This window comes from Uloborus diversus, chromosome 1, assembly GCF_026930045.1.
Source record: "Uloborus diversus isolate 005 chromosome 1, Udiv.v.3.1, whole genome shotgun sequence".
Classification (NCBI taxonomy): Eukaryota; Metazoa; Arthropoda; class Arachnida; order Araneae; family Uloboridae; genus Uloborus; species Uloborus diversus.
This window is the reverse complement of record NC_072731.1, coordinates 16,079,814-16,105,160: the sequence shown is the minus strand read 5'-3', so window position 1 is coordinate 16,105,160 and position 25,347 is coordinate 16,079,814. Positions and strand designations below refer to the sequence as shown.

General features: G+C 32.6%; 2 protein-coding genes across 2 annotated transcripts in view; both read right to left on the bottom strand.

Moving 5' to 3' along the window:
- Nucleotides 1-631: 631 nt before the first annotated feature.
- On the bottom strand, nt 632-2,812 carry LOC129234450 (DNA repair and recombination protein RAD54-like). Its single transcript, XM_054868453.1, has one exon. The coding sequence runs from the start codon at nt 2,810-2,812 to the stop codon at nt 632-634; it is 2,181 nt and encodes a 726-aa protein (XP_054724428.1).
- A 13,219-nt stretch (nt 2,813-16,031) lies between these two features.
- The window catches only part of LOC129234306 (epidermal growth factor receptor substrate 15-like 1), a 63,388-nt gene continuing 54,072 nt past the window's right edge, over nt 16,032-25,347 (bottom strand). The window contains exons 20-23 of the mRNA XM_054868301.1: nt 24,364-24,464; nt 21,518-21,584; nt 17,094-17,155; nt 16,032-16,406 (exon numbers count right to left, since the gene is read on the bottom strand). Of these exons, the coding sequence (XP_054724276.1) occupies nt 16,032-16,406; nt 17,094-17,155; nt 21,518-21,584; nt 24,364-24,464 (605 nt within the window). The remainder of the gene's footprint in view (nt 16,407-17,093; nt 17,156-21,517; nt 21,585-24,363; nt 24,465-25,347) is intronic.

Below are 25,347 nucleotides of genomic sequence, written 5' to 3'. Positions count from 1 at the left end.
ACTATTACTTTATAAAAGCTGTATTATTAGGTGTATAAAACAGCAAAAAGAATTATGTTAACATCAATAAATAAGATTGAAAACTTACCTTGAAAACAAAGTAGTTATTTACTTTTGGTGCTGTAAAATAGCTTTTTTCTGGTATACATTCATAGAACTCTGCAACTAAAATGATTTATAGCAAGAAACATGGTTTTATGGTTGCTCCATTTAGTGGAAGAGTCGGAAATCGAAAACAATGTTTATTTTAAGAATAATTGAAGGCGTCCCATCCATCCCAGTGTCCCATCCATCCCTAATCTCCCCTACTTAAAAATTAGGATTATAAACCTTTCACGACATTTCTTCAAGAAAATAGATTTATTTACATTTAATTTACAAAACTCTGAAAAAATAACATACTATGACAAAGAAAATGAATGATTTCATTCCATATTCTTGACAAACAAAAAGGTTTTTCAGACTGAAATTTAAATAATGTAACTATATTTTAAGTATTTCAACTATATTAATGAATGTTGTTAAATCATAATACTAATCGAGACCTTGAAAATATTTGAACTAAGGCACCAAAAATGTTAACAGAATATTCTTTACTATGTTATTTTTTATCAACATTTTTATTTTTAAACTACGGAATATATTTCTTTTCGTGAGATTTTTGGTAAAATACAAATGTTACTCCAGTATTCCAACAAGATTTGAGTATATGATCGGGGACATTTTTCTTCTCTTTGGAATGGTGCCACTGCGATAAATCATTGTTGCAAGTGGCATTGTCGGGCGGTGACGTCACTTGAATCCAATTGACACATCGCTTGCATCGAATTTTGTCATGCGTATCGCTGAAAGTGCTGGACTCCAAGCGAAACAACTCTTTCAGTTCAGACAAACTGAAATGCCTAGTCACTTCTTCTTCGTCAACTACACAACTACTTAAACCTTTCTTGTGAGTCTGTCTGAGCAGAATTTTTTCATCAATACTACCTGTTGACAGTAACCTATAAACAAAACATTCTTTTTTCTGACCATCCCTCCAAACCCGTGCCATAGCTTGAGCGTCATTTGCTGGGTTCCAATCGGGGTCGAACATCACTAATCTATTGGCCCCGATAAGATTTAGACCACACCCACCCGCTTTGCTGCTGAGCATGAAAATAAATATATCACTTGTGGGTATATTGAAAGTTTCGACGATTTTACCTCTTTTTTTCACAGTCATCGTACCGTCGAGTCTGACAAACGTATAATTTCTTAATTGACACAGTCTTTCGAACAAGTCTAAAGTTTGCGTATAATTTGACACCAGCACTATCTTGTCATTTGAAGTTGCTTTCACAAAAGCTAATATACCGTCTAAAACCTTCATCTTCCCGGATAACTCAGGAATCACGGTTTTGCCGTCATGCTTTGGAGGGAAAAATTTCAAACAACTACCCAAACCATCTTGGTTTTTCTTGGCAAGATCCAATATTAAGTCAGGATGATTGCATATTTTTTTCAAACTCGTAACTGCAGAGAGGGCACTGATTTTGCTATTTGAATCTAAAGCTTTACTTACAGCTTGTGAATTAACGTAATGTGTGTAAAGATTTTTTTGTAACTCTGTCATCTCGCAACAGACAACGAGTTCATATTTGACAGGAAGGTAATTGGACAGCAGCTGAGATGTTCGACGTATCATGCATCTGTTAACAATGGAGATCAATTCATCTAATTTTTCCTTACCTTTTTCTTGCTCATCTTTCGTGGCATCTATGTCTCTACATCGGAGTATGGGTCTTTCGAATTTCTTTTTAAACTCCTGTGCCGTTCCCAAAATATCTTTGTTCACAAATTGTATAAGACTGAAATACTCCAACAAGTCGTTTTGAATGGGCGTACCGGATAAAAGAACCCTTCGCTTTGCATTCAGCTTATCGAGGGCCTGATATGTTTGATTCTCAGAATTTTTCAGTCTGTGACCTTCATCGCATATTACCAAACCAATTTCAGTCTTGTACAAAACTGTGGCATGGAGTCGAAATGTTTCATATGATATTATCAAAATCGGAATACATGTCCTGCCAACAGCGAAAACAAAGCTTTCCAATTTTTTATCAATCTCACTCTTACTGCCGCCATCTATCGCTAAAACTCCAACTTTGCCATTGAGCCATTTATTAACTTCCCTCTCCCAGTTTTTCACCAAACTACTGGGAGCCACAATGATAACTTTATCAATAATGGGTTTGGCGGTCGGCCCTTGCTTCAAGCCAGTCCATAACAAAGTAATGCATTGCAAAGTCTTCCCCAACCCCATTTCATCAGCCATAATACAGCCATAACTGTTTTCTATTTGTTTGCCAGTTATACAGTCCCACATAAATTTCACACCTTCCCTCTGATGAGGCCTCAATATTTTACACAATAATGGATCAACCACGACGTGTACATCAACCTTAGTAGCCGATACGTTTAATTTCTCATGAAGAGGAACAGTGGAGGGCTCATACAGAATCAAAGCACCTTCTTCATCTGGGTCGTGTAAAGCTGCTTTAACTCCAGAGCGACGAAAGCCCAAAGATCTATGCTTATACGAACCAGAATAATTTGGTATTGGAACTTTGAAAGGTTTGGACAAGATTTGCTTTATTAATTCTTCATGAGATATTCCTTCATTATTTATCTGATTTGATATATTTTCTTTGCATACAGTAGCATTTACAGTTTTCGGGACAGTCTTATCAATAATAATACAGCGCTTTATTGTGATGTTTGTTGGAGAAGCTTTTCTTTTAGCTAGTTGACTTGGAGCAGAACTTCTCCTCATTTTCAATAAACGTTTTTAAATCACATTGTTACAAAAGAAACTCTTGATAAACAATAATCAAAATCATACACAACGCCGTCACTCAACTGACTGACATAAATACAGTGCCATGGATACCAAACACTACTTTCAGTTTACGCGGGTTCATATTGATGCCAAATGTATATTTAAAATCTTTCCCATTCAGTTGTGGCATTACGCGATCAAAGGAGGAGGGAGAACTTTACATTTGGCGTTTGAGAATCTTTGGCGCTGTTGCGGGAGGAGAGACTGATGGCCTCTCACCGAAAAAGTTTTCGACATTTTCTGAAACGGAGTTTTATTCGCAACTCCAACGAACTAGGGGCACTGAAGTCACTGTCTAATGGCGGACTTAAAAATTAAAACAAACGCACATGGTAACGAAGAAAATGCTAAAAGTTTTGTGACTTTTGTTCGTACGTATGATTTTTTCGCTTTATTCGCAACTCCAACGAACTATAGGGGGCACTGCAGTCACTGTCTAATGGCCGACTTAAACACTAAAACAAACGCATGTGGTAACGAAGAAAATACTAAAAGTTTTGTGATTTTTGTTCGTATGTATGATTTTTTCGAACGGCATTTTCATTTTGTACCGTTTTTTCTATACATTAGTACATATTAAGTTCAGTTTCGTGACATTTCCGGCATTTGTTGACATTTTTGTCACATAGTGCACATACGTGGCAGACTGTCAAGAGTAACGTTTAACACTTTTATTTCTATGACTATATGATTGGATATCCAAAGAAATCATGCATTTAATTCATTCGTCATGGAAATGATTTACCTGATATGCGATGTCAAGATACATTATTCTTTCACACAATTTTAAAACCATGACCCTATAAACAGATTTTTGGCGAACTTTTATTTTTTATTGTTCAAATTCTTAACATTCTTTCTGGATTTCTCAATCTGTTCTGCGATAAATATTTTCAAGAAAATTTATTTGCATACTGTCTATTTCAGTAGGATACTGTAGTAACAAAGGTTATTTAAATCATTTATGTGGAATTAGGTTAAGGAAAAGTGTCCAGTCAATGTTGTTAAGTTCGTTTTTTTTTCCATCGAATTGAAAAACTGATATTTATTCAAATTCACTCAGAACAAAATAAATAAAATGTGTACTCACAGTTTATATATGGTGGTAGTTTTCTTTTCAGTTGATTGACCATTATTTCTTTTTACTTATCGAACTCTGTAATCTTACTATCATTTTATTCCACTCATGATAAAAATTAAAAATGGTTCAACTAAAAACGCGAAATCTCGCAAAGGCTACTTTGCTCGCACAATTCCAAAACTATAACCCTAAACAAATTTGGCGAAACCTTTCAGCTGAGAATAAAAGGAATAAAGTAAATTCTTTCTCGGTTAAACATTTTTCATTTTGTTCTACGATAATAAATTCAAGAAAATATTTTGCATACCATTCATTCCAACTAAATGCTGCTGTAAAATATGATTAGTTAAATTAATTTAAGATTAAAAAAAACTCATATTCTTACAAATTCATACAAAACAATAAAAAATTTTTACCTGGTATAACGTTATCCAATTTTGTTAATCCAGAGTTTTCTTGTTTATGCTTCCACCATTTAATACTTTTTTGAAAGAAATAAGGAAAACTAACATTATTTTGAGAAGCTCGAGAATACTACTAAGGGACGAATTAATTTCTGTAGCTGAAAGCAAACTAAGACACATCGATTGCGTTAATAAATACTCAGAACAAACTGCCTGTGTTTACGTCAACAGACACCGTGGAGCGCAACGTGGCAATGTTTTAGTTGCATTCGCAGTTTTATAAATCACCGCAAGGTAGCGTATTCGAGCGCTGGAGTTCCGAATATTCGAATATCACCATTGATATTATTTGAGGAAGATTATTTAGATTGTGCTCTAACGAATCCGGCCTCCATAGTGTGTTCAAAAGGATTATTGAATTTCTAAAAAATAAAAATATCAGCGCGCTCAAAATGTCCCTAGCGAAAACAAGGGATCTTCGGCGGAAGGCTGCCCATTCGCGCCCTGTGACGTAGGCTCGTGACGTTTCAGAAGAGCGCACTTTTGCACGTGGATTTTTTAAAATTCATTAAAAATCAACCACGGTGTTTTAAAATTCGGCGATGGTGAATTTTTTAGTTTTGAGGGTCAATTAACAATATGCAATTGCCAAAATATGAACATTTAATAGGTTGCAACTTCCCTATTCTTAAATATAAAAGTTGCATTTCGTGTTGAGCAACCCACGTCCTCCCTGGTACCATGCGATAGCTAAAATGGTGTCAATAAAGCTCTACAGGGTATCATGGTTCCCTCAGCACTTAAATCACTGCACAAATCCTTTTTAAGGACATCTAGAGAGAAAAAGCCTACCCCACCGGATTTCCTGATGCTTGATGGTGATTAACCAATAGGGAAGTTGCAACCTATTCTATTTCTATTCAAGAGTCACAACTGACTACAACTGTATTATGTCGAGGGATCTGCATACTATGTGCCTTGCCTCCATTATTTTATATACCGATAGATGGCAGCACCATCACCGGATCGGACAGTTAATGAGAATTTGGAACTAGTCCAAGAGCTAATAGCTACCTGGTACTAGCACCCCCAGAGGTATCGTTTCACTTGGAGGACATTGAGACCACGAGCATATTTAACGTCGCCCAGTCCCCTTTAATGACGACGGTGGGTCTTCGACCAGCGGGGATCGAACCCGAGCCCCTCCGGCCCCGAGTCCAATGCCCTACCGATCAGGCTACCACGGCCCAAGTTGCAACCTATTAAATGTTCATAATTTGGCTATTGCATATTGTTAATTGACCCTCAAAACTAAAAAATTCACCATCGCCGAATTTTAAAACACCGTGGTTGATTTTTAATGAATTTTTAAAAATCCATGCGCAAAAGTGCGCTCTTCTGAAACGTCACGAGCCTACGTCACAGGGCGCGAATGGGCAGCCTTCCGCCGAAGATCCCTTGTTTTCGCTAGGGACATTTTGAGCGCGCTGATATTTTTATTTTTTAGAAAATCAATAATCCTTTTGAACACACTATGGAGGCAGGATTCGTTAAAGCACAATCTAAATAATCTTCCTCAAATAATATCAATGGTGATATTTGAATATTTCCGAGAGGATGAGAGGTTAATGTTACAGAAACGCGAGGAGTTTAATGCGAGGAGATAAGCCTTTTACGTTTCATCTTCGAAGTCGAATGGACGTTCTTCGGTTTCTCCCATGACATGGGAACCGGTTCGCTAGCGTTTCTCTCCTATCGGACGTCACTTCCTATGCCATCTGACGTCACAGGCGCTTGAACTTTAAAAATTAATTTAAAAAAACTGCTTATCGTATCGCAAAAATTTTTTCACCTATGATGTTCATACATGTTACTCTATCATATAAAAATAAAATTGAAAAATCGAAAACTTCCCTATTGAGAAGTAATTTCTGACTGCTTTCTGATCATTAAAAGCAGTAAGATATTTTGTCGAAACCTTTTCCTCTTGGAAAAGCTCAAATACTCTGCTTTTTTCCCTTGATTTTAACGGAGGAAATGAATGTGCTTGTGTTTTGGGGTTAAAACCCCTCTCGTGGCTGCGCCACTGCTACTGATGATCAAATTTCATATTTTATTGCTTGGCTATGCATAAGAATGGAAATCCTTTTGAAAGTGTTGGATTGTAGCAACTTTTCTTTCTCTTTTTGTTTTGCTGGAATGACTCACTGAAAGAGTAGGGTTTTTTTTTTTCAAACTGTATTTTGGCTACATAACAAAACGTAAGATATCAAGATTGAAACGTTGTCCCAGACTTAAACCAAGTACTGTTTGAATTATCTCAAATTTTCACTTTTAACAGACCATCCATTAAAATAAGGATTAATTGGAACAACTAAAGCAAAAGTAGCTTTTTCAAAAGCGTACAAAGCTTCTAACATTACAATCTAAGTGATAATAGTGATTTAATATGATACACTAAGTTATGAGTGATATGAAATTTTATATTAGCTTTTGTCTCGTAAAGAACATTAGCTAACTTTCAATGAGAAAAATACAAACATTTAAATTCAAATAGCACCAAAAAAGTGTGAGCATGCACTTTGGAGACTATTGCTAAATGCTCTGAGGGCAAAAAAAAAAATTAAAAAAAAAATAACTCCTGATAAGGATGCAAAGTGACTGCTCGGAGCAAAACATCTTATATGAAACAAAAAACTGAAAAATTCAAACCAGCAAAGAAAAGAAAAAGGGTTCTCAGATCAGAGCTTCTTAAAAAATGTGCAACTACTCCCCCCCCCCTCTCTCTTTTTAAAAATTTATTTTTTTAGGGAGAGGAGAACAAATAAAAAAAAATTAGGCACTCAAATTTTAGGAAATTTCAGAAAATGAACACCCAAGTACTAAAGATGCTATTATGTACATAAAAAGTTTTTAAAAACGAGAAATGTGTTATGTTTCTTTACATTTAGGTTGATAGCACTATTTAAAAGTTGACCATAATTTTTCACTTAACATAATAAACAATAGAGTTTTAATTTTTTATGACGGTATCTCATATTGTTTTGTGCACTAAATTAGCACATACCTTGGAATTACCTTCTTTTAACACTAATACAGTTTTGCTATAAAATAATTTCTTTAGCTTTTGAAAGAAATGAAACAAGAAACAAATGAAAAAACAAGAAGTGACTCATTTTTAATAAAATTTATTGGGAAAATTAATTGTATATTTAACAATGCCTTGTGAATCGCAGTATCCGCTTACAGCCTGAACACATATGTAAATATTTCCACAGAGTTACTACAAGGCGAGTAAAAGGTAGCAACTTTGTGGAAATAAAATAAAAAATTATACTTTCTTCAAAACTAGAGACTAGAAAAAATAATGATCATATGAAATATTTTACAAAAGCTGTAGGACAAATGTAATGTCTGAATGAAAGTGATACTTGGAAAATAAAATCTATAATTGAACTTGTAGAATACACAATAATTTTTTCATCTACCAAATAGTCAATAATTATGAAAATGAAAATTTCGAATTCAGTCAACACTGTTCACTAGAAATACATCGGAAACTCACTACACAAGATAGAGCAGATATGCATTTTACGGCTAATTGTCGAACAAATTAATAGTCCAAATTAAATGTTCGAAACAAGGAATTATTTTACGCGTTAGCCTTCAGAAATAAAATATACAGAATTTACACATGGTAGCAAATGCATATAATATTTAAATGCTTAACAAAATCTGTGGAAGAAATCTATATACATAGAAATTTTCAACATTTAACAAAATATAACAAACAAAACGATTTACGGTTCAACATACATAATTTTTGAGCACATAGAATGTGTTAGATTTCAGAGCACATAACTTCAGAAATGATAATGCTGGAGTAATAAAAATTTTACATGAAGTGCTTACTTTTAACTTTGGCATTAAATTTATATTTTACAGAAGTTTCAACTATGAATGATACCCTCTGCAATAGCCCTTCTTTAAATGATCTGTCTCCTGTACTTCAAATTAATGTCAAAGCCGTATCATAAAGCTGAGCTGAAAGAATATATAGAAGAATTCAAAGTCTGTGGGGCACAGACCATTGAAGTTTTTAGGGAGGTGGGGGATCTTCATGGTATTTGAAAGAGGTGAGCCCTTGCTCGCTGGGGAATGGAGAACCCTTGTTCCCTTGTCAAAATCAAGAATACAAATAATCAAAATCAAAAAAATATTTCATTAACTCCAATTTAAAAATTCATTGCAAATTAACTTGAAATATTTTTTGTACACAAATGATTAAAATTTTTGTCTATTTCTGTCTTTCTCTCTCTCTGTAAATGAATTTTTTATATGCAATATGTTGGAAACTTACTCCAAAATTGGACAATGTACGGGGAAAAAATTCTGACAGTGGGAATGAATTATTGGCAAATTTGCCAAATCCGAAATTTTACATTATTTTCGAGGTTGTGCGTTTGAATTTGATCAATTCGTGATCCGGCAAATCAGTTGTGATCCAAGTCTGAATTCATACTTAAAATATAGTCGAAACATCTCTCATATCCATAACTGAACCAGCTTAATGCCAGAATACATGAAAATTAATAGAATGAGTAAAAAAAGTTTTAACGATTAGTATTGAATTTTATAGTTAAAAAGGTATATCTCTAGTGAAAAAAAAATTCTTCTGTGGCAGAAATTGAAAAATATATTCTTCTGTGACAGAAATTGAAAAAAATATTCTTCTGTGACAGAAATTCATATGAGCTCTATACTGCTGTGCAAAGCACAATAGTTGTATCTGCACTTTTTATCAAAATTGTGTTACAGTCACTGAGTGATTCTTTGTCACATATTTTACCTAAATACAATGTTTTATGGTCATTTGTGAATGGGAAATAGTTTTTTAAAAAATCCGAAAAAGTTGCATCTGTATCAAATACAATTAGGCCCACAACTTTAAACGGCAATTTCTCATTTAGAACTCAGATACAGACACGACTTTTGTGCTTAGCTCCGCAGTATAAATAACTAAAAAAAATTTCGTCAGTAAGACAAAAGTATTTCATGGTTTGATTACCACTTGTCACTTTTTAGTGTAATTTTCAGTATCAAAAATAGTTACTACCTCATACTTCTTTTGTCCAGTCTTCTGTAGTCCTTAAAGGTAAGGGGCAGCTTATCTTTTCTCCACACAGATTTTTACTGTTGCAATTAAACCTCATTTATAAATATGGTGTGTTTTACCCACCTCTAAATGCAAAACCGGATTTGGATCTCCACTGGTTCGCCAGATTGTAAATTGATCAAGTTCAAATGCAAACTCTGATATATGAAAAGTTTCAGACTTGGTGCATTTGTTAAAACTTAATACCTGCCGTGAGCATTTTTTTTTCTTCGTCTAATATTGTGGAGTTGGATTCCAACATATAAACAAAGGTAGAATACATATATATATATATATATATATATATATATATATATATATATATATATATATATATATATATAAGTGGGTCGCGTTTATAGATGAAACATTTGGTGCAATTTTTTGGATGACCGGCATGCACTTGGATTCAAGTTTGGATTGGATTAAATGATTTTTTTTCTTTCATTGGTGTTTTTGTTATTTTTTGACAACTGGAACAGACATTATTTATGTGGGCCTGGATCTGTTTTGTCTACTCAAAAAATTAGGTAAGATATTGTTTATCTTTTGCATGTGCTGGTAATGGGTCTAGTGGAGTACCATTATTGTAGCCATCTGGCTTCTAATGGTATAGGCAAAACCCTTAGCCTAATTTTTGATATAAGCTACCATTTATTTGCTTGTATTGTAGCAGGTAGTGCGTGTACTCCAGTGCTGTGATCCTCTGTAGATATTCGGAACTTGTACATTCCTCTCTTTGTTTATTTAAAAATTTTTTTTGTTTTTCAACCATAGATGGAGTTTCCACTGCAGATGAGTACTGACTTCATTTATTAATTATTTTTCTCCTCTCCTTTTAATTTTTTTTTTTTTTTGCTTTCGTAACCTATTTTACTTAAACCTTAAAATCTTTTATAAGCTATTCACATGGCTTAACTGCTTTGCTGCATTTTTAAGCTTTGGATTTGATATTTTTGTCACTTATTTATACTTATGTATTTAATATATATATATATATTTAAAAGTTGTTATAATTTATTTATTCTTATAACTCCAGCTACATGCTTTCACAAATTGTCTTAGATACATGAAATTCATATTAAAATGATAACTTTGTGCATAAATTCTATTCCCTAAAAGAGACAAAACAAAACATTCCCGCAACAAGTTTCATCACAAATTTTAACGCAACACTTTGATTACATATTAACAGTTCTAAGGCAGGTTTATGAAACAAACTGGAACAGTAATTCAACAATTTAAAGTAAATTTTATCTGAAAATATGAAACTTAAAAAAGAAGGGAAAAAGAATTTCTTACATTCAGAATTTAAAGTATGGAAACCCATAAAAAGCAGGTAAAAAAGAAAAAAAGTCTTAACTACTTGGCATTTGACAACTCATTTCAAAACGTTTTGCTATGCAAGAAATAAAAGAGGATTAGAGAAGACAAAACATCAGAAAGTTTTTTCCTCCCAGATTTTTTTCAGAATAAGGTCTGGCAATCCAAGCATTGTTGACTAAAACCTGAAATAAGAAGTTAACATACACCAAAATATAATAATAATAATAATAATAAACCATAATAACACATAATTTTCCATCAAAAATAATTTGCTTGCTATGATACCTTATATCAACACATATATTTTTTAAAGGAAAATAAGTGGCACTCAATGAGTATCATTACATGAATTATACAACTGTATAACATAGCACTTGTTTATACCTTAATCATGAAAATACTTTTATTAAAATTTTCCAGACAATAATCAACAGGTAATCTAACATAACACTTAATTTTTGAAAATTTGCCCAATTTCTAACAAACATTCTGCTTTTCCTCCGTCACTTATTTTTAGAATATTAGTTTATAACAAGCACATTTTAAGCCAACAGTAAGTTTACAGATCTGTTCTATCTGTGAAGAAATGTATGTATACACATATCTGTACCTTGGAGCAAGATTAACCAATGTCAGATTTTGACCGAATTTAGTTTATGATAGAAATCTGGCCAAGAAATTGTAAACTTTTCGTGAATGGCCAATATGATGCAACACCCTTGTATTGAGCTATAGGACCGTATTCAAGGGGTGGGTTTTTAGGGTTCAAACCCCCTCTGAAATGTTTCAAAACTCAAAAAATACTTTTCATCAAACCTTTTTGATGAAAAAATTACTATTTATTTATTATTACTCTTATTATTTTTTACTAATTCCATTTCAAGAATCAAATCATTATTATTGAAAATTGTACAAATTCAATGCTGTATTAGTAGTTCTTATATTTATTGTAGTTATTGCAAACACCATTTCTCATAAAATAATACTAGGCTTTGTACAGATTTTGAAAGTGTGACGCTAACAAAAATTGAATTTTTTAAGTTGAAAGGGCCTAACTCTATATATTGCTTATTTTTATTAGTAGACCATATTTTTATTAGTAAATGTATGCGTGTAGATGGGTACATGCATCTATTAGTTAGAATTACTTAAAATATTTCTATTATTTAATAGGTATACAAGTTATGTAGTGTACAAAGGCATTTTTCTTAATTTAATAGATACGTCAAATTACCTATTGTAGTAAAAAAACAATAGAATATATGAATGTAATAAAATTTGATCGATCATGAAGATTTTAAAGGAAATGTATTTGAAAAAACTCTCCCCCCCCCCAAAAAAAAAAATTTGGTACAGACCTGTTGAGTTGTAGCAATTATATTTACCCAAGTCCTATAATCTTTTTTTTTTTTCATTTAGAGAGGCAATATCATTTATAATACAAGTGTAAAGTACACAGACCTATGCCGAGAACTATAGCAAATATGCCATAAATAGGATGTAAGGCAGCATTTGTGCTTGAAAGCCAAAACTGAATAAAGGAATAACTCAGCAATATTTTACAAAAGAAATAAATTTATTTTCCATATGAAAAAAAAAAAAACACTGAAACAAAAGTATTGAATTGATAACAATTGGCCTCTTTGCATTTGCATCTAAGCATTGCAGTATCAAAACTTGATCTGCTTTTGAAAAATGGTTATTTGCAACCAGTTGCTGTAGTTGTAAGAGATTTTTTTGGGGGGGGGGGAGGGATAGATCAACTTGGGCTGTAAGGGGAACAACTTAAGAAAAAGTGGTTTGAAACCAATTTACATAACAAAAAAAAAAAACCCAAAAATTTTAAGGGACAGCATCCCCTGCAGTCACCCCTTCCCCCCTCCCCACACACTAAAGTTTTCCTTGTACTCCTAATCATGTGTATACAATATTTTTGAAACTTCGTGCAAATGTTAAAGATACAAAAGATAATAAAAAAGAATTTTAGAAATTATTTTGCTTTTCACAATCAAATACCTTAATAAAAAAAAATTATAACCTAGAATTCAAATATGTTTGAGAATCCATGAAGAAGATTCAATAATTATATTTGTTTTTAGACCAGAAAATTAAAATTTTAGTTTAGCGCCAGTGGCTGGCAGACACTTTTAGTTCAGTAGCCATTTTATCGCATCATTATGTATTTGGATACTTTATAAAAAATTTAATAATGAAATTTAAGAATTAATATTGTTTCTGTAAAACAAAAATATCCATCTGAGATATGGAATACCAAGAGAGAACTTGGGATCCATTTTACATCACAAATTTAGTGCGACAAAAATAGAAACAAGTCAATGCAGTACTAATTATCTGTACGGTTTTTAGAATAGTGGCTGGTTGAGTATTTTACTATGTCGCCAAATTAAGACTTATAGTAGCTAAGTGGCAAGTGATTTTTTTTTAGGTCTATTGGTTTTCCAGCATACAAAAAATTAAATGGGCATCTTTGTGTATCATAACAAATAATTGTCTTCACTCAAAAAAAAAAAAAAAAAAAGAAAGAAAAAAAAAAAGAGAGAGATCTAATGTGAAAATATGAAGTCTAATGGTTTCTACATATGAAATCACCAATGGTAGCAAAATGGATCATCATCAATAGTGAAGGAGCAAGCACGAACATCACACTTCTATTAGTAACAACTATAAGTGTAGTACGATCGATTTCTTTTTTTTTTTTTCAACATTAAAAAGGAATGCTTTTATGAGGCTTATTGTTCACTCTCATATAACATTAATACACACATAATATACTATAAATTTTCAGTCAACATATCTCTCTTACATATCTGATAACTCTTTAGTTACTAATGAAAGCAATTATTAAAAAAATGAATTTTAGATCACACATATTTCATAAAAATAAATATAACAGGCAATTTGTTTTGATATATCAGCACTCACTCATTTAAAAGTCAAAAATAAGAAACACTTCAAATGTTCAGTTAGCTGAACTACTCCATATTTTACAATATGGGACAAGAAACATATACATTTAACAAATATTTACATACTTCAAACTCCAACTTGTTTGAAAATTTTCCGAGATTTTTCTGCCAAAAAATCATTTAGACATGATTTCCTAAGCACATGTATTTACATTAAGCTAATTGTTTCATTAAAATTCAAAATCATTCTAAATGTCCATACTTTAACTTTTCAGATTTTCCTACTTTCGCAAAAAAAAAAAAAAAAAAAAAAAAAAAAAACAGTCAATTTTTTTTGAAAATAGTTTTTATACCCCCCCCCTCCCCACGGGTGGTTCAAAAATACATATAAAAAAAGTTTCTCCTAAATAACAGGACACCCCTTAATATTTTTAGACTTGTGGATAGTAATATACTGGAAGAATTTTAGCTTCCTATTCCAACTGAAAGAGGGTACTCAACCTCCCTCCCCCAAGCATCATAAGTATGGGGAGGGGGTTAAAAAATACATTGAACTGAAAAAACAATGCTATATATTATAATATACACTAGTAGTATGCATATACATTGCAAAAAAATAATTACTTACAAAAAAAAAAAAAAATAGCTGTGGAAATTAAATGTTTCTAAATTTGTGACATTTTCTTTGCTACAGCTAATGTTAAAACAAAGGGTCATTGAGCACCCTCTTAAAATCTGAGTAAGAAGCTAAAACTTTTACAGCAAAAAACAATTGGTAATTCTAAAAAATATCAGGAGCGTCCTGGATTCTAGCTGAAAGAAAGTTTTTTTGAAGCACCCTCTCCCCCCCCCCTTCCACCTCTAAGTTTTACATGCATTATCAAATTGTTGCAATCGAGTGATTCAAATAATTAATTAATTTTTTTTTTAAAACTATGTTGGTTAAAATTTTAGGTATCTGTTTTCACATTAAAATAAACTGAATTTACCACTGAAGTTTGGTTTATCTACTTTTAAGTTTCATTTCTATGTATACTTAAGTAAGAAGTACACTGTAATCATAAAATGAATCATATAATTTTCTGTTAAAATTATACCCTCATAGTTGACATAAAGGATGTTTCTTACATTGTGATTAATAGTTCTATAAACCATCAATAAATCATTTAAAAGTATTGATACTTCTTGCAATATACTAAAGAAATTCAAGAGCATTTAAAGAAAGACAAACCATTTTTCATGAGGTTCTTAAAACTAAAAATTCAAACAATGGATTATTAAATCAGTTCCTAAATAGCATGCGGACAAGTCCTTATATTTACAATTAAACTTGCTTATTTTAGCTGCTAACTTAGAAATTTACTCTACAATTTGAATCACTGACTTATTTTCACTGAATTAAAATTGAACCTGATAAATTATTCAATCATACTCAACATTATGAAATGTACATTATAACTATTCTTGTGAAAATAACATTTTCCTCATTAAAGAATGAATACATAAAAACTTTTGTTTTCAACACTTTTTGCAAAACATCTTGAATTGTATTCACCCTGATTTCAATGAAAACACCAGGTTTTTTAAAAACTAAGTGAGATGACGCAGGAACAAAATTTACAGCATATATACATAATTATGAAGTAAGTCTCAAAAGTAGGAACCTATTTAGATTTGATTACACATACAAAGACCACTCAAATTTTAAGACATTTTTCATGAAAAAAATTAATAAATAAATACATAAAAATTTATTTTAAAAAAGGTAGAACTTTTTCATGAAATCATAATGAAAAAAAAAATTATAGTAATTACAGAAAGCTAAGAAAAATGTAAATACAATGCAAATTAGCATTACTGCACTCTTTTTTTTAAAAAAGGACATTTAACCTATGAATTTTTCAAGATTGTTAAACTGTTGTATAAAAAAGCTTACCATTTTGTAAAAACTTATTGATTAATCATTACATATCCTAAAATGCAAAGCAATTAAAAAAAAATACCCTGTACAGAAAAAAAATCACAAATAATTTTCATTATAATGGTTCCTTACTTAAGGACTTAAAAATTGCTAAAATGAAGTAATGGCTGAAACTAAAAAAATAATCCAACAAGTTAAGTTTCTTCTCATTCCTCCTAACAGCTAGAGTCACTCGAATATAAGTAACTACTTCACATATGTAGCCTTAAATGTCAGTAACATTCAGTCCTAAGTTAAAAATGTACACATTTCGAAGACTATTTTACTGTGATATCCTTTTCACTTGACACTGTCAAAATCTGCGAAATTATCAAAATTAGCAAAACTGTCTGTTGAAGCAGCAATAGGATTAGAGAAAGGATCGAAAGCATCTTGAGACTTTGCGGGCTTCGAGAACAAGTCTGAGAAGCCGGCGTTGCTAGTGCTATTGAGATCAGTTGCTTTGAAAGGATCGGCAGGTGGAGGCACAGGAGGTGCTGGAGCAGCCCTGGTTGGTCCTGGTTTCTGGGGGGCTCCCCCCACCTTAGGAGGTGCGGGTCTGGGGGGAGGCGCTTTGCTTTTTTTGGGAGGCAGAGCTGGCGTGGGACTCTCTGGCCTTGGTGGTGCTGCATTCGGCCCAAAGGGGTCAGCACCAAAAGGGTCAGAATCAAAGCCCTGCAAAAAGGATATATGTTAGACACTCATTCAAAACTTTTTTGCTTATACAAGTGATAGCACAGGAATGTATACAAACTTTAGATGACAGTAGATACACAGTAAAAAATCAAGTTTTGGAAAAATGCCTAATTTTGGAAATAAAAATCTTCTGAGGTGGTAGACCATAAAAATTTAGGTTCATTACCAGTGTAATTTTTTTAAAATTGATTTTCAAATTGTCACAACCTGTATAGTCAATTACCAATTAATACAAAAATTAGTTTTAATAAAGGTTGCACAAAAACACATCTTGCAAAAAATGTCCTATTTTTACGAAATTTAAATTAAATACAAAATCAAACTAGGGCTGAAAATAAATAACTTAAAAGCATTTTAAAATTTAAATAGTGAAAAACAATGGCTGGAAATTTGAAACGGCTGATAATTTGGAACATAGCTTACTTGTTTTCACACCTTGGTTTAAGCAAGCACGTTATATACAAATGTAGTAAATAAAAAAAAAATTGTCCTTATTTTCAAATACTAAAGTTTTCCCAAAGATTTGGCAACACCAATTTTGGCAAACTTTTCAGCTCCTTTATCACATTAGTGAGTATTTATGTAAAACAATGCATTTAATAAATAAATTAATTTAAAAAAAAACAGAAAATTTATTGACAGTCTTTGAATAAGAAATTAACATACCGCAACAGGAGATACCACTGCATTTGCGTTTGATAACCCAAAAGGATCAAAAGGATCTTTTTCTGTAGGAAAGACAAGATTTAATTCAAGTCAATGGGCTAATACATTGATACTGACTGCATATACAAATAAAAACACTAAATAAATGACCAAAGTTTAGACAGAGTAATCAGTCTATTTACATAATCAAAACTATTTAAAATCATGCAGTTTTTTTATATATATATATGTATTTTTATATTTTTTTTAAGGAAAAAAACTAATGAATGCACATTGCAAACAATATTTTTTTAACCCAGTGAAAAATTGAACTTTAAATTAATATTCTTACAAAGTCATTTCAAAAAATAAATAAATAAATAAATAAATAAATTAAATTTAAAAAAAAATGCTGATTTTATAAAACATAGCGTGGAATGGGGAAATTGTTAATTATGTGGTTAGTGGTTTACAGCCCCTCTCATAGTACAGTAAAATTAGGCCAAAAAATGGCCAAACCCAAACATCCAAAAAAAAAAAGGCGAAACCTGTTGCAAATTACTTTTGACCCTTCCAGCAAGAAGGGGTAAAAAGTCCCAGCACTTTGCGCGTCGGGTTTTGGGGGGAAAGGGGGGGATGAAATAATCTTCTATTTAAATAAAAATAATTTCTATTACTTAAAAAAAATTCTCAAACTTCGCAGAAACCACTCTATAATAGTAAAATAATAAACTCTCACAGAAAAAATTCTAATTAGCAGGGGTGGACAGGCGGAGGGGGGGGGGATTGAGGAGGGGGTTCATATAGCAGCTTTGCGGTATTTGAATTTTTAGGGCAGTTTTTTCAAGGATTATTTCTTTCTTTTTTGAGGGCTTTTATTCTGGATGGGTACTCCGTCACACTTAAGGGGTGCGCCATCGCTATTTTGGGGGGGGAAGGGGGGAGGACCCTGAATTTACATTCTAAAATCAACTATTGCAGTGAAGTTCGCGAAAAAATTTCCCTGATTTAAACTTTTCCAAAGTACAAAATGTCACACAATGATATGGTAATATCAGACTAATAATTCTAAAAGATCTAAGCGAGCTCAGTAACCAAATTATTTGTGACTGGAGTTATTAAACTGTTTAGAGTGCTGGAAAACCAAATTCCTGTGCAGCATAAAAAAAGTCCAAATTAACCAAAGTTTCCCTACTTCTTCTTGATTAACTTACTTCAACTTTTCTACAATCTTTTGCCATCACCGTAAGGGGGGACAAACCGAAATTGCGAATAGTGAGATGGGCAATGCTGCAATTCTGCACCCTCTAAGTCGGTGGGGGTTCTCATTTGCAAACACCGAGCTACCTCTCTTTTACGCAGCTGGTTATGCGAATTATGCTAAATCTGCGAACATATACTTGCAACACTATCTGAAACTTTTGAGTACATTATGCGATAAAAAAATTTTTATCACATTAAACATCAGCTATCCAGCGATCTAACGCAGTGACAAATTCAGGTGGTCTAGAACCTGTAGTGATTCAACGATGGAACAAGTCTTGCTGAGAGCAATGAGCAATACAAAAATAGAATGCTGAATATTTACACCTTTTTGTCTCTCAATTTGGAAATTACAATCTGTTTCTAAAGCCCCCAGAAGTTTCTTCCCTCTCAAGTTGGTAGTAGTATTGCTCGCTGATGATAAAGTGAGTTGCGATGAGACCTTTAACGTTCGTGTAGTAACATCAAAGGATATTGATGGCAAACAATTTTGTGGCATTTCTTTGTAAAGGAGGTAAGCAGCTATGTCTTCAGCTTCTGTTATGAGAGTAGTTATTATCTGTAAAGATGTGTAAGCCCAAACCATCTTTTACACCTAATGGTATGAACAGTAAAGATGGAATAACAAATTGCTAAAAACTTCTGGTACGAGTTATGCGCTGATCCTCCATCATTATTCGATGAATCTGGTTTCAGAAGGAAAGAAATACTGTATCGTTAAAGTGCTATTATCTGAAGCAAAAGGTTCATCTACCATCACAGAACGAACAGCTGGTGTCATATATGAAGCAGTGAGAAGCAAAGGGATGTAAGTGAACATTTTCAAGTTTAGAATAAAACACGTTTAAAGATAACATCCTAGGTAGGTTTTCATTGATTTTCTTTTCTAAATCATGCTGTATAGAAGCAACTACCACGTCTACTAGTACCATCTCTTGCCCCAAGATAGAGGAGAGGTTCACTAACCATTTGTACTGGTTATCTCCAAATTTTTAATTTTGCCACTGACATCCCTTTGCTTCTCACTACATCATATGTAATAGATGGAAGATACCTGCTTGATCATATTTTTGGTTCTGTAAGCTTCAAGGAAATATGCCAGTAATGCAGTGTATAGGTCACTTGTAAGTATGGGAAAGCTAGTGTCATTTTTGATGGGTGCAAAGAAAGCACCACAGAAATACAATCTGAGTCTTATTACAACAGTCAAGCTCTAGAAGACTTTCTGCGCCTCAAATCTTGTGTTTGCTCTGAGGGGTTCATTGGATATAGTGAGTGTTTGAAAAGTCTGAAAGTGGACTGAAGTGTGCAACTATATGCACAAATTGTGCTAGACATAGCTGCAAGAATAACGATTTTGCTGAGAATCTAGATTCCAAAAAACATTTTGATAACGAAGACTTTTTGTTACAAGCTTAGGAGAAATCATTTGAAAGCAAAAAACAGTTCAGCGTAATTTTTCTGGCCATTGAATCAAATGTGCACCATCAGAGGGGGTGGGGGTGGGGGGGGGAAGGATAATATTTTAGTACATAATTTCGTTTTGGGAGGTGAGCTACTGTTCTTATGGGGTGGAGAGTCCTGATTTAATGCATTTTAGATTTGCATGAAATAATACTTCTACTTGAAATAAAAGGGGGGGGGGGGTGAGTTCATTTTATTTGGCGGAGGGGGGGGGTTGCTGTAGTTTTGAGAGGAGATGCACCATCGTTCTTGGAGGATGGACACACTTGATTTATAACTTTAACTTAGCATAAAATAATGTTTCCATATGAAATGTATGGAGGGGGGTTCGGGGGTACTGCTTCGTTTTACGGGGATAGGGGGGCTCTGTAGCATTGATGGGTTATGTCATCCCTTGGGGATCAAACACCTTTAATTTCATGCTTTTAAATTTAGTATAACATAATATTCTCACTTTAAATTTACTCTAAAAATTCTGGAAAAATGCCCAAAACAGCAATTTTTAGATGCCCCCCATTCCAAAACCCGACGCACAATGGGGTGGGACTTTTTACCTGTTCTTATTGGGAGGGTAATAAACAATTTGCACCAGGTTTAGCTTTTTTTTTGGATGTTTGGGTCCGACCCCTATTTTTACTGTACTATCATGCTATAGACTCATTTGTCAGTTGAATTTGCTGTAAATAAATGGAATACATATAATCTTCAAAACAGTGAAATGGAACAATAAATTGTTAAATATTGCAATACAGCAGAAAGACTTCAAAATGCAAAATATCTATTAATGATTTGTAACTGTCTAACAGTCACAACACTTCCTATAAATCATCAAAAAGGAATGTCTCAAAATATAATACTAAATTTATTAAATTACAAGTACAATGTAGGCTGAAAAAGCTTTAAAATAAAATGAAAAACTGATGTTTAGATAGCTGTTGGAAGAGCAACTACTTTTGACCTCTTAGCTGCGGAGGGTTATTGCATAGATTTAAGCGCCCCCCCTTTTTTTGCATTTTCTTTCTATTTTATTTTAAACTGTATTTTCTTACTTTAAATTGAACAGATTCATACAGAAAGCAAGATAAAAAAAATGAGTTTTTGGCATTTTAAATTCAAATTATGTTTTTCGCAATCACGAGTGTGTATGTATGTAGGCGTGTATAGGTATATGTATGCGACAGTGTGTAGTAGGCGTGTGTGTGTAATGTATATATGTGTGTGTGAGATATGGACGCAACCTGGAGGGTTTTCACAAGTGGAGCAGCATCCGAAGACGGTGGTGGGTGTTGCTGCAGGAAAAGGCGGAGTGGGGGGGGAGGGAATAAAATTATAGGAACATCATTCAAATGTCAAATGAAAACAAAAAGCAATTCATGATTGCGCAAAAAAAAAATCTTTCCAGTTCAGAAACGAACTTTCTCAAGAATCTGGGATGGGCATTACACTGTTTTGCTAACGGGGTAGATTGTATGCCTGTTTTATTTGTAAGTTCATATTTATTTTGGGGTTTTCCATTATCACTGAGCTCAATGCACATTTTGCTTGTTATTCTACTGAGTAACTCTTAAGTGAGAGGTCACTAAATGTAGGTAAATACACATATAGCAGAAGCACAATTAACTAATCAAAAACAGTCAAATTAAAGACCAAACTTTTATTTTAAGACATATTTTTCAAGAGTACACAGCAAAATAAAATGACAGTTTGTAATAGATTACCTGGATTAGATGCCACATTAGAAGCACCAAAACTACCAAATGGATCACTTCCAAGAAAAGGATCATCCTTAAAAAGAAAAAGCAAGAAATTAATAAGTTTTGGGAGCTCAATATAATTTTCTTGTTGCAGAGTAAATATAATAATTCCGTGGAATATATATAAATATATATATATATATATATATATATATATATATATATATATATATATATATATATATATATATATATATATATATAAGGGCCATATACAAGGGGGGTTCTTAGGGTTCCACCCCCAAACTCCCCAAAACCTTCGGTTTGACATTTAAACGTTTGTTTATACTTAAAAATTTCCAAAAATATTGTTCAAAAACTCAAATTTCTTTCATATGTATATTCTTTATCTTTACTAATAATAAAGCTGAATGTCTCTCTGTCTGTCAGGATCTCTGTGACGTGTACAGCGCCTAGGCCGTTCGGCCAATTTTTATGAAATTTGGCACAAAGTTAGTTTGTAGCATGGGGGTGTGCACCTCGAAGCGATTTTTCGAAAATTCGATGCGGTTCTTTTTCTATTCCAATTTTAAGAAAAAAATTATCATAAGAAGGACGAGTAAATTACAAAATTATCATGACATGGAAGCGTAACATGGGCACAAGCCAATTGGCAAGAAAATTCACCATGCATTATTTGTAAATATACAGGTGAACCAAAAGACCTTTTAGTTTTCTATTACGGGCAAAGCTGTGCGGGTAGTACTAGTACTAATAATAAAGCTAAAAGTCGCTCTGTCTGTCAGGATCTCTGTGACGCACATAATGCCTAGACCGTTCGGTCGATTTTCATGAAATTCGGCACAAAGTTAGTTTGTAGCATGGGGGTGTGCACCTTGAAGGGATTTTTCGAAAATTCGATGTGGTTCTTTTTCTACATGAATTTTTATGAACATCCAAATCTTTAAAATCTTTGTTCTAATACTATTTAAATGCTTCCTATTAACAGTTTTCAGAAATCTTTGAAAATGTTTACGTTCCTTTCAGGGTTTAAGTTGGGTTCAAAAGTTCTTTAGCATAAAAGCTAAAATTGAGGGGAAAATGTTAGAAAAATGGTAAAATGTTACACATTCTCATATATTTATATATGCCTCAGTGTGTTTCATCTCCAGTTGAAAATACAATTCATATTTCATCTGTGACATCTTTGAAGAAATAAGTACAACAGCTATTTTTTAAAAACATAAAATGAAAAAAGAAAACACGATTGGTGTTTAGAACATTGCAGTCCCCTCCTCCTAATAAAGCAGTTATTGGGGTTACATAATGCTGGATAAGACTAATAGTTATTGAACTTAATTGTAGTTTAAACATCTTAGCTAAGATTTAAAAAAGATTTAAGTTGATTATCGCCATGCATGCTTCCTCTCTAGGATCATACATTTCTTCTTTTTTTTTAAATTTATTTTTTATTTGAGCAAAAAAACGAAAATGCATTGCTTTATTTTCACAATTCAGATAGTGTTTTCGCATTATGCGAAAAATGCGACCGTAGCGGAAACACTGGTTCCTTTACAGTTTTTAGTTCTTGCATAAGCCACAAAATATTGTGGAATTAACCAAAAATCGAAGTTTTTAGCTTATTTTTGCGCATTGCAGTGTTTCTTCTTTGAGACTCTCAGTTATAATTTTTTTTGCGGTAAATGTGCACTATACAACTAAATTGTTGGAAATGAAGTAATATTTTACTGCATTAACTACCCAGAACCACAAGTAAGTGGTTGCACTTTGTTTTCCACCCTGCAATTCCTAAGAAGAAAATTTATTTACAAAACTCATGCATTTTTTAAAAATGCATTTACAATAACTATATAATTTTAAACAAGTTATGTTTGGATTAAGGTTTGAAGTTGGACTTTTGACTCCATTTTCGTATTGATGATCGCAAGCATCAAGTTTTTCATATTAATCCTTATATTTCCTCATCCCAAAATACCCAACCTACCGACTCACTAACCAGTTTAATAACCCTTTCAACAGCTGCAGTGTAAAAGAGTATTTGCTTTTTGTAAAATTATTATTAACTTAGAAAAACTCGGTCGGAAGAAATTGAAGTTTTAAAAACCAGCTTAAAAACGAGCAAAAATATTTGGTGGATACTGTCAATGTAATACAGAAAGTAAAATGTGATATTGATCTCGCTCTCCGAAAACCAAGACCTGTTAGTCATTAGCATTTGTTAACACGTGCTAACGGAGTACAGGGGTATTACATTTCAAATTAAGCTACTAATGGGATGAAAATGCTCGCAAATTATATCTTTACAAATTATGCTTCTAGGTTTCAATAAAATTGAAATTTAAAGAAAAGAACAAACTTTCATTAAACATGGACCTGTACACTTATTTAAAGTTTCAAAATCTACAGGACTTAAGTCTGATGATCACGATGTTTAGAAAATAAATCTGATGATCTTCTATACATCGTGGATCCGGTGATTTAAAAAAAAATGCTTACTTTGCTGTTTTTGAAGTAGTTATCGGTCATGGTAGAGAACTAAAGAAGAAATATAAAGGAATTGAATTACAGTAGGGTATACACAACTTTTTTTTGCTATTAGAAATTGCTGATCGAAAGTTTCCTCTTTTTGGCCCACCCTATTGGACAGCCCTGTTATAAAATATATATAATAATAACTTATCATAAAACAAAACATTATTCTAGAAATTGAGAAACATTCATTACGAACTTTATTGAAACTGAGAAATTAATTGTGACGATAAAAGGATAAAAACTTATTAAGCAGTGTCTAAACACAAAACACACAGTTGTACATTAATACTTTGCAATACATTTTAATGAGTACTGACTTTATTATTGCTTTGAGCAGCTGTTACACTAAATGCACTTTCAAACGGATCACCACCAAATGGATCATTGGTAGGAGTGACCACACCTTCTTGGAAAGGATCTAAACCAAAAAACATAGAAACAAACTATAAAATGAATACATAAAATGCAAGCATTTATTATTATGAAAACAAATGAAGCTAATATTCATACTTTTACTTCACATTTATTTATTTTTGTTTAACTGAAACATCTTTCTGCACATTTCTTACCAACATCAAGACAATAAATTAAAGCAACTGACAAGCACATACTAATTGACATGCAACAAGATAACACAATGCCTCATTCATTTAATGAAGATAGATATTTCATAACTAAAGATGGCTGTTAAATGGCATAAGTGTTCGAACAAAACCGCACCTTCCAAACATTTTGGATTTCAACATGTTGATATTTAACTACTGCAAGCTTGTCTAAGAGCAACAATGTTAGTAACAGGAAGAAATTTGTATAATATTCAGCACAATAATAAGGCAAAATTCCATCAAGATAAAAAGTTTCAAAAAATATTATATTCCATAAATCTTGAGCGAACTAAGCACTTGTTCAGTTAAACATCCCTTGAGGACTATTTGCACATAGAATATTTAAGTTTGTAGTGTTGAAAGAAAGAAAAAGAATTGTTTTTTTTTAACAATAACTTTTTTTTTTAAACTTTCTGATGTTAAGATTCTAATGTCTCAATAACATGAAAAAAATATACAGTAAAACCTGTAAAGTTGACCACCTGTCTATGTTGACCGCTTTTGTCGGGAACGAAATGAGTCCTATCTCATATAATGAAGGAAAACCTCTGTAAGTTGACCACCTCTCTATCTTGACCACCTGTCTATCTTGACCACTAATGTTCGCCAAATTTGGTTTGGAATATTGTAAAAAGCCCTTTGTAAGTTGACCACTTGGTTTATTTTTTTTAACTTTCTTCAGCAAATTATTTCATT